Source organism: Orycteropus afer, unplaced genomic scaffold, assembly GCF_000298275.1.
Source record: "Orycteropus afer afer isolate SDZICR_OR568_19922 unplaced genomic scaffold, OryAfe1.0 scaffold00092, whole genome shotgun sequence".
NCBI classification, from domain to species: domain Eukaryota; kingdom Metazoa; phylum Chordata; class Mammalia; order Tubulidentata; family Orycteropodidae; genus Orycteropus; species Orycteropus afer.
Genome location: NW_006921679.1, coordinates 6736401 through 6744891, shown reverse-complemented (window position 1 = coordinate 6744891; position 8491 = coordinate 6736401). Strand labels below are relative to the sequence as shown.

Sequence of the window (8491 nt, the reverse complement as noted above, 5' to 3'; positions counted from 1 at the left end):
CACAGTGCCCCTAGAGGACAGAGTGGAACTGCCCCACAGGGTTTCCCAGGCTGTCAGTCTTCACAGAAGCAAAGCCCAAACCAAACCCACTGCCATGGAGTCGATTCTGACTCACAGCGCCCCTAGAGGACAGAGTGGAACTGCCCCACAGGGTTTCCCAGGCTGTCAATCTTTATAGAAGCAGACTGCCTCATCTTTCTCCCAAGGAGCAGCTGATAGGTTCAAACTGCTGCCCTTTTGGTTAGCAGTCAAATGCTTTAACCACTGCATCACCAGAGCTCCTTCCACCTTGAGAGACGATGATATCATTGTCAGCATAATGGCCAGTATCTCAGTGGAGTATCTGATTAAAACAGCCCATGATATTCCATCACAAAAGATAGCATTGCATCCAAATTCCTTCTGTGAGAAAGATTACCAATGGCCTATGTGTTCTAAGTAATATTTACTAGATTAAAATTCCAGCATAATACAAAAACTGACATAGATTCCCTGGTTTTAATAAGGCAGAGTATAAGAACTTTGTGTATGCTATGAATGAATTCCAAGGGATCTACGTTTTTGGCTAAAAATTTAGTTACTCAGCGTTTTTTATAATGGAATTTGACCCATACATTGTTCAGTTTGCTGTCATTTTAAAAATCACTTAGGTACCAGTAGGGTAAAAGCCTATCTTCACCTTCCCATGCCCTCCATCACCACCTGAGGACACTGGTTGGCAAGAACTCATTAGGTGTACATCTATCTAAGTGTGCTGCTTCTCCCAGCAAGGATGAGGCCCCCAGGAGCTGTATGTCAGGGTTTTGTGGTCCTGCATGGTGACAGTGCTGTACGTAGAGTGGGGATCATCTGCTGTTAGGTAGGGTATAGGTTTGGTTGTTGATAACAACTGTGTGTATGTAACTGTCCAGACCAGGTGTGGTGGCCTCATGCCCTCTTTCTTTCTTGCTGCCCCACCATCCCTGAGAGCCTGCCTTCATAAATGGACTGAATCGGCTCACCACCATATCCATATGCCAGCCCTGAGAATGAAAAATACAGGAGGAAGGGAGAGGGGCACAGTCTTTCCTACAAGGACATGACCCAGAAGGTGCCCAATGTGAGATCCTTTTTGAAGAAAGGGGAGAGTGGAGATTAAGGGTAATGCTTAATCTCTGCCTTAATATCCCCACACATTCCTTCATCACAGCTCCTTTCCCCAGTGAGTAGTGGGTAAGGCATTTGGCTACTAACCAGAAGGTTGATGGTTCAAACCCACCAGCTGCTCCATGGGAGGAAAATGAAGCAGCCTACTTCTATAAAGATTTATAGCCTTGGAAACCCAGTGGGGGTCACTATGAGTCAAATCGAATCAGTGGCAGTGGGTTTTTCCCCAATGCAGGCAAATTATTAGTCTTGAAGAGTTGGGCAACTACAGAGCAAGTAGCCCTATAGGTGTCATCTTTAGAGTCATTGCGTAAGGATAGAGGACTGGGAGTTTGTTCTCAAATTTGTCACACCGTTGTGATAAAGGAGCTGTATCTTCTTAGATATTTGTGTCTTAATATGTTGAGTAGAACTAGTTTATCTTGTTTATGGATTTGTAGTGAGGATTATGCTTTATAGTTGATTTTCTAGGGAATTAAGTTTAATGTCAGATGAAGCATCCAAGAGAAGAAAGTGAATCACTGCATGCCAGATTTGTTTATTCTAGAAAAGTAAAACCATTGAAGTCATAAATGTATCTTTTGAGGATAGTTTTTATAATCCTAGCTTTTTGTTGCGGCAATGTGACAATGAATAAGCGTGTGCTTTTATACTTGGACAAACCCTCCTTCTATTCGCCAATCAGAATGTAGGTGTTTTCAACTCCTAGGTACAGAGAAAGAAAAATACTTGTAGGGAAAAAAATTTCCAGTGGAATAGTATTCTTACATGACACACCCACATGGTCTTTCTTGAAACAGCTACATCACTGTGCTTGTGGAGAAGGTACACTCATTGTCAGACTTCAAACGTCCTATTTCAATGCTGACAGCTGGCATTCCGTGCTGGCCGGCATGGCCAGGAGAGACCATCCTGCTCCATTGTTGGTGTCTGCACCGTCACCTCTGATCTGTACGGCCATAGACTTGTACAGACAGTAAGGTGTAACCAGCTTCATTAGTATGACTAGAAAGTCACTGAAGGAGTTTAGAGACGGCAGGGAGGCTGTTAATTCCTTCATCCTTCCACTGAGAGGTTGAAATTGCTGATAACTAACTTCTAAAAATAGAAATGCGGCCCCAGATTTTACCAAGTTCTGTTTTTCTGCTCTATTTCATTTTCTTCTGCTTTTTTGCTTTGTCGTAAAATGTATTATGACAAAAACGTGGGTGCTAATCAGCTTTAGAAACATGGGCCCATATGAAAAGTGATAATGATTCAAGTAGCCAGTACTCTTGCAGAGTGAACTTTTTTAAATCACCAAATTATCAAAAAATACGTAACCTCAAAACTTAATCTCTTTTCTAGATCTTACTGCCATTAAGTCGATTCCGACTCATAACAGCCTCCATTGTGTTTCCAAGGCTGTACATTTTTATGGAAGTAGATTGCCCCATCTTCCTTCTGTAGAGTGACTGGTGGGTTTCATCTGGTGACATTCTGGTTAGCAGCCAAATCTCATCAACAGAGGCGTCTCTGGGTGGTACGAGCAGTTAACATGCTCCAACACTAAATGGACGCTTGGAGGTTCACGTCCACCCAGAGGCACCTTGGAAGGAAGCCCTGGCAGTCTGCTTCTGAAAACTCTGCCTCTGAAAACCCTGTGGAGCACAGTTCTGCCCTGGCACACACAAGGTCACCATGAGGTGGAATCAACTAGACAGCAGTAGTGTCTGGTTTTTATAAGCAGCACAGGAAATTAAACTCATTAATGAAAAAGACTAATCATCTGTTTGGGAGCTCTGGTGGCATAGTGCCTAAGGCACTTGACTGCTAACCAGAAGGCTGGCGGTTCAAACCCACCAGCCACTCCTCAGAAGGAAGGTTGGGCAATCTGCTTCCGTAGTGATACTGCCTCGGAAACCCAAGGGGAGGGGTCGCTATGAGTTGAATCTGACTCAATGGCAAACAACAACAACCACCACCATCTGTTTGGAGCAAATGTGTCTATAATTGGCTGAAGATTACATGATACAAAATTTTCTTTGAGTCTATAATACATTAAGGAGCTCTGGTGGCATAGTAGATAAGGTATTTGGCTGCTAACCAGAAGGTCGGTGGTTCAAACCCACCAGCTGCTCCATGGGAGGAAGATGTGGCAATCTACTTCTGTAAAGATTGACAGCCTTGGAAACCCATTGGGGGTTGCTATGTGTTGGAATTGACTTGATGGCAGTGGGTTTTGGTTTGGGATACAACATGTTAAACATATTACAGTAGCTGCTTGACCTGCCCAGTTGAGGTTTAAACGGTAACATTTGCAGACGCTGTGCGCTTCCACTGTGTTCTCATGCCTGCATTCTCAGAACACAGAGCGTCCACTATTCCCTGTGCTGTGTTTTTGTTTTGGCAGGCGTGGCAGCTGCGATTCAGCCACCTGGTGGGCTATGGTGCCAAATACTACTCTTACTTGATGTCCAGGGCAGTGGCTTCCATGGTTTGGAAAGAATGTTTTCTACAGGATCCTTTCAACAGGTAATTAAGGGGGAAAAGTTTATAAGATGGCCCCTTTTTTCAATTACAGTCACCTCCCACCGCATGACATCAGAGGTCAGACTTATGAGAGTGTCCCCTCGACATGGCAGGAAATCCAAAGCCTAGAGGCTGTATCCACCCAAAGCAGAGCTATTGCTCTCATAACTTTTCGGGGTGAGCTTCCCTCCTGCTTCTGGAACAGTGGGGACAGCGGGCTTTGGGCCTCACCACAGGCCTGCCTGCTCCTGCTCCCTGCTGATCCCTGGAACCTTTAGCGTTGACATCACACGGTCCCGTCAGTGGTGTTGCTATGCCTCTCCGTCCTCTTTGAGTTTGCCTGGCCTCTCCCGTTGTCAGTGCCTGATGGCAATCCGTGTTTCCTGTTACATGTAATAGGTCTCTTCATTTTAGGTAGGAGATCTGCTGGTACAGTGGTTAAAGCATTTGGCTGCTTTAACCAGAAGGTGGGTGGTTTAAACCCACTAGCATCTCTGTGGGAGAAAGATGTCAGAGAAAGATGAGGCAGTCAGCCTCCATAAATATTACAGCCTCGGAAACCTTCTGGGGCAGCTCTACTCTTTCCTCTAGGGGTGCTGTGAGTCTGAATCGACTCTAGGGCAGTGGATTTGGTTTGGACTTTGCTCCCATAAAGATAGACAGCCTTGGAAACCCTGTGGTGCAGTTCCACTCTGTCCTCTAGGGGCGCTGTGAGTCAGAATCGACTCCATGGTTGCGAGTTGGGTTGGGTTTTTAGTTCACGCACCGTCGTCTGAAGTTTCACTTCGGTGAAGCACTTCAGTTCATCGTCTTCACCCCACTGTCCTAGTTTAGGAGCGGCACTGTTGGGACCTTTGTTTACTGACATGCATGTGGAGACCAGCCTTCCCGTTTCTTTTTGGAAAGTCAGTCCTCTGCCTGGTGTCTGGAGTGTGTTTGCTCCTCACAGACTCTCTGACCATTAGCAGTGACAGAGCTGCACTACTTCCTGTTGCTCACGCGGCTCAGCCTTGTGGCCGCGCACATCTCCGCCTGCACATCTCCACCTGCATGACGCTGTTCAGTTGTTTTGCCATGCAGGCAGCCTCTCTGAGAGCCTTGCTGGACCTTTCTATCACCAGGTGATTTCCACAGCAAAGGGCAGCTTTTTCTGCCGGCGGGTGCGCTGCAGTGTTTGGGCTAGGGCTTCTTGGTCCTCTCCCAGGAACGTGTTTCTTTCATTCGGTTAGCAGGTACACAGGGCCTTCGTGAGGATCCTGCAGTGGTGCTGTCCGGCAAAGGCAAATCTCAGATGGGGACACAGAGTGCTCACCCCCTCCCCAGGGTGGAGGCAGGACAGGGCGGAGGAGGAAGGGCCTTGGGCCTTGGACGGAGGCTGCCCACCCTCCTAGTATCTCTGTAAAGCCAGGTACAGTGAGGAGCCAGGTAGTAGCCAGGCCATCCTTGGGTGAAGAATTACAAAGATCCTCCATTGTTGCCGATCAGGCTGTCTGCTGACCCTACTTGCAAGACTTCCTCCAAGAACAGGACCCAAAGGGACATACAGTTGTGCCCTCATGTATCCTTAGCAGGAACTTTCTTTGAAAGTAAACCACTAATTATGGTTTGGTCTAATAGTTGTTGGAAGTGTCTTACCTCCTCACCACACAAAAACAAACATCTCCAACTACCTCTCAGGGCCACCCTGTGGCTTTAGCATGGGTTAGAGCCCCCGTCCTCTCGCAACTCAGAGTACCCCAGAGTTTTCACATGGTGTGTTATCTTACATCCACAGCGGCCTTGGCAAAGCGGCTCTGCTTTATAAGAAGAAACAGGCTCAGATGGGATGACTAGTATGTCCAGGGCTTCACAGCTAACCAGCTGGGCCAGGACTAGACACAGGGCTGCCAGGCCCAGTGCAGGCAGCCTCCTCCCGCCTCCCTGCCCGCTGCCCCGCCACACCCCTCAGCGTCTCACACACTTCCACATAAGTTTGAAGTTTCTCAGAAGTTAATAACCACATTCAGTTCCAAAAATATATTGCACTTGAACCTGATTTAATGTGATTTTTGAATGTTTTATGGTTTGGTGCCCACATGTCATTTTATCTTCTCCTCTTTGCAGACTGGGAGACATGTAGTCTGCTTTTCCACTTTTATTGTTTTCAGAGAATCCAAAACCAAAATTGACTACCATACATTAATTTCAAGGATTACAACTCTTGACTGGTGATTCCTATAAACTAGGCAGAATATTATCCCGTTTGAAGAAGCTACGCTTTACTAGCAAACCACACTATTAAGTGCATATATTGTCAGCCATGTATGTCTTGTTCAAGTATGCATTCTTGCCTGGGCATGTGGTTGCCTTACTTTTATGCACACGTAATAATAAAGTAAATGAGTAAAAATGCTCACTGGACTAGAAAATGTCTAAGCTCTGTCAAAAAGAGCCTTTTCAATCCCATTTCTGGAAAAGACCCAGGCTGGGAGCCTACAGCCAGGAGCCAGGCAGGCCAAGAGCCAGGGACCTAAGAGGAAGCATTAAAACTTGGAGCTCTGGTGGTGTAGTGCCTGAGGCATTTGACTGCTAACCAGAAGACTGGTGGCTCAAACCTACCAGCCACTCCTCGGAAGGAAGACTGGACAATCTACTTCTGTAGTGATACCACCTTGGAAAACCAAGGAGGGTCACTATGAGTTGGATCCGACTCAATGGCAGTGAATTTGGTTTTTTGGTTTGGTTGTGTGCTACTTAGGAGCTCTGGTGGCATAGTGCCTAAGGCATCTGACTGCTAACCAGAAGGCTGCCAAACCCACCAGCCACTCCATGCAGAAGACTGAGCAATCTACTTCTCTAAAGATTTACCACCTCGGAAACCTAAGGAGGGGTCGCTGTGAGTTGGAGTCAACTCAGTGGCAGTGGGTTTGGTTTGTTTTTTGGGTGCTGTGTATTCTGGCAGGGAGGGGAGACTGAGCCTGCTGTCCTTCTGAGCTTCTGTCCATGTCCCCTGCTCCTTGATTTGCTCTCCTGAGCACACACTTTTAGACAGGACCACAGCTAGCGCGTGCATTCATCACGTCTGTGATACTGTGATGGTATCAGAGATTCCACTGAGAGACCATGCTCCCAGAATTCAGGATGTAAGAAAAGCTCACTGCCATTGAACCGATTCCAATTTACAGTGAGCCCCATTGGGTTTCTGAGGTGATAAGTCTTTACAGAAGTAGATTTTCCAGTCTTGCTTCTGTGACTCAAGTCACAGTGGAATGAAAACTCATCACAGTCACCTTTGCTCACGTTATCAGAGTATGTTGTCCTTTACTTATAGCAATTGCCTTTTCCGTAAAGTCTGAAATAGTAGCTTGTTGCCAGGTGCCATTTGGAGAATTTCTATCTGTAAAAATTGTTCACAACCTACCCTTGGATAGTTTTATAGATGGTACTCACCTATAAGATGAGTTCAGTGTCACATTTGTAATGACCCCGCTGAGGAGAGGACTGGAAAATAGAAATGAGGTTGTCCTCTTCACCTTGGCCACCAGGAAACTCAGGAGGCATGTTTTCATCCCGTTAGTTAGCCATCTCCTTAGCCAGAGTTTTCTGGTGTCATAAACCCTTTCCTGCCAGCTGTTTCCTTCAAACTTCTTTGGAGGCATTTTTCTCTTTGTTAAGTGATATCTCATGTTCTTGTCTGAAAGTGCATAAGTCATTTCAAATCATAGCCTTAAAAACCTATAAAATACCTGTGAACAAAATAACCCTTGCCACAGAGAGAGGTGGCATGCTACAAACCAGAGCGCCAACAATAGTTATCTTACAGTAACTATAGCACACCTGCTCTCACTTACTTGAGGATAAAAGTTGGAATCCGGTATTTAGGAGCAAGAAGCTAGTGAGGGGCAGGTCTGTCTTGTGATGGCAGCCTTTGTGGATGTGTTGTCAGCGTGGCTTACCTCGAGAGACTCAGCGTGAGGGTGAGTGGCAGCGGAGTGGGCTGTGTGTGCGGGTGTCTAATGTATCTCCCTGTTCCTCCAGGGCCATGGGTGAGCGTTACCGCCGGGAGATGCTGGCCCACGGAGGCGGCAAGGAGCCCATGCTCATGGTGGAAGGTAGGGCAACACGGGGCTGCAAACTCTTCTGTGATTTTCTGCTTATGGTTTTATGGGTCGTGTGTTGTGGCATTAACCGTCTCCGTTATGTCTTCGCACCCTTTGTCGTGAAAGATGTTTTATGTTTTTTCCACGCAGTTATTTTCCTTTGAAGAGATGATGCTTTAGCAGTGCATTTTGTTCTGAGCTTCCATCCCGTTTTTCCCAAATTATGTTTAAAATTTGCTGTACTTTAAGTAAAATGTAAGAAGTGGATTAATTTTCACTCATTGCGATTTATTTAGATGCCAGAAGAGAATTTTGAGTTTTACCATTCAAAATGTTAGCAGTCCTCTAATTGGAAATTGTTAAGATTGTGCAAATACCACAAATTCTCAGAAAATTTGCCCCTAGAGTCTATAGGTCACAACGTATTTCTTTTTTAACCTAAAGAACTCCCTCTTCCCTCCCTCCCTCCCTTCTATTCACCTGTCCCCTCCCTCTCCCCTCCCTCCCTCCCTATCTCTCCTTCCCCTTCCTCCTTTACTCATTTCCTCAATTCCCCCAAAGCTTAGCTCTACGTTTGCTAGAAATTCCAGTGTCAAGTTGAACTTTTTACCCGTGAAAAATTAGAACCTCATTAAATCATCTCTTTGAGGTGTCAACAATGCTTGCTTTTCTATGAATTTTTAAAAAATGCTTTTCATTGAAATATAATTTATGTACATTGAAATACAGAAAACTAAAGTGACATGGGTCAATGC

The 8491-nt window shown here is 45.8% G+C and overlaps 1 protein-coding gene across 1 annotated transcript in view; it reads left to right on the top strand.

Annotated features, from left to right (window-relative positions):
* Positions 1 to 8491, top strand: part of LOC103198371 (mitochondrial intermediate peptidase) — a 243887-nt gene that overhangs the window by 229980 nt on the left and 5416 nt on the right. The window contains exons 17-18 of the mRNA XM_007942532.1: positions 3539 to 3660; positions 7675 to 7748. Of these exons, the coding sequence (XP_007940723.1) occupies positions 3539 to 3660; positions 7675 to 7748 (196 nt within the window). The remainder of the gene's footprint in view (positions 1 to 3538; positions 3661 to 7674; positions 7749 to 8491) is intronic.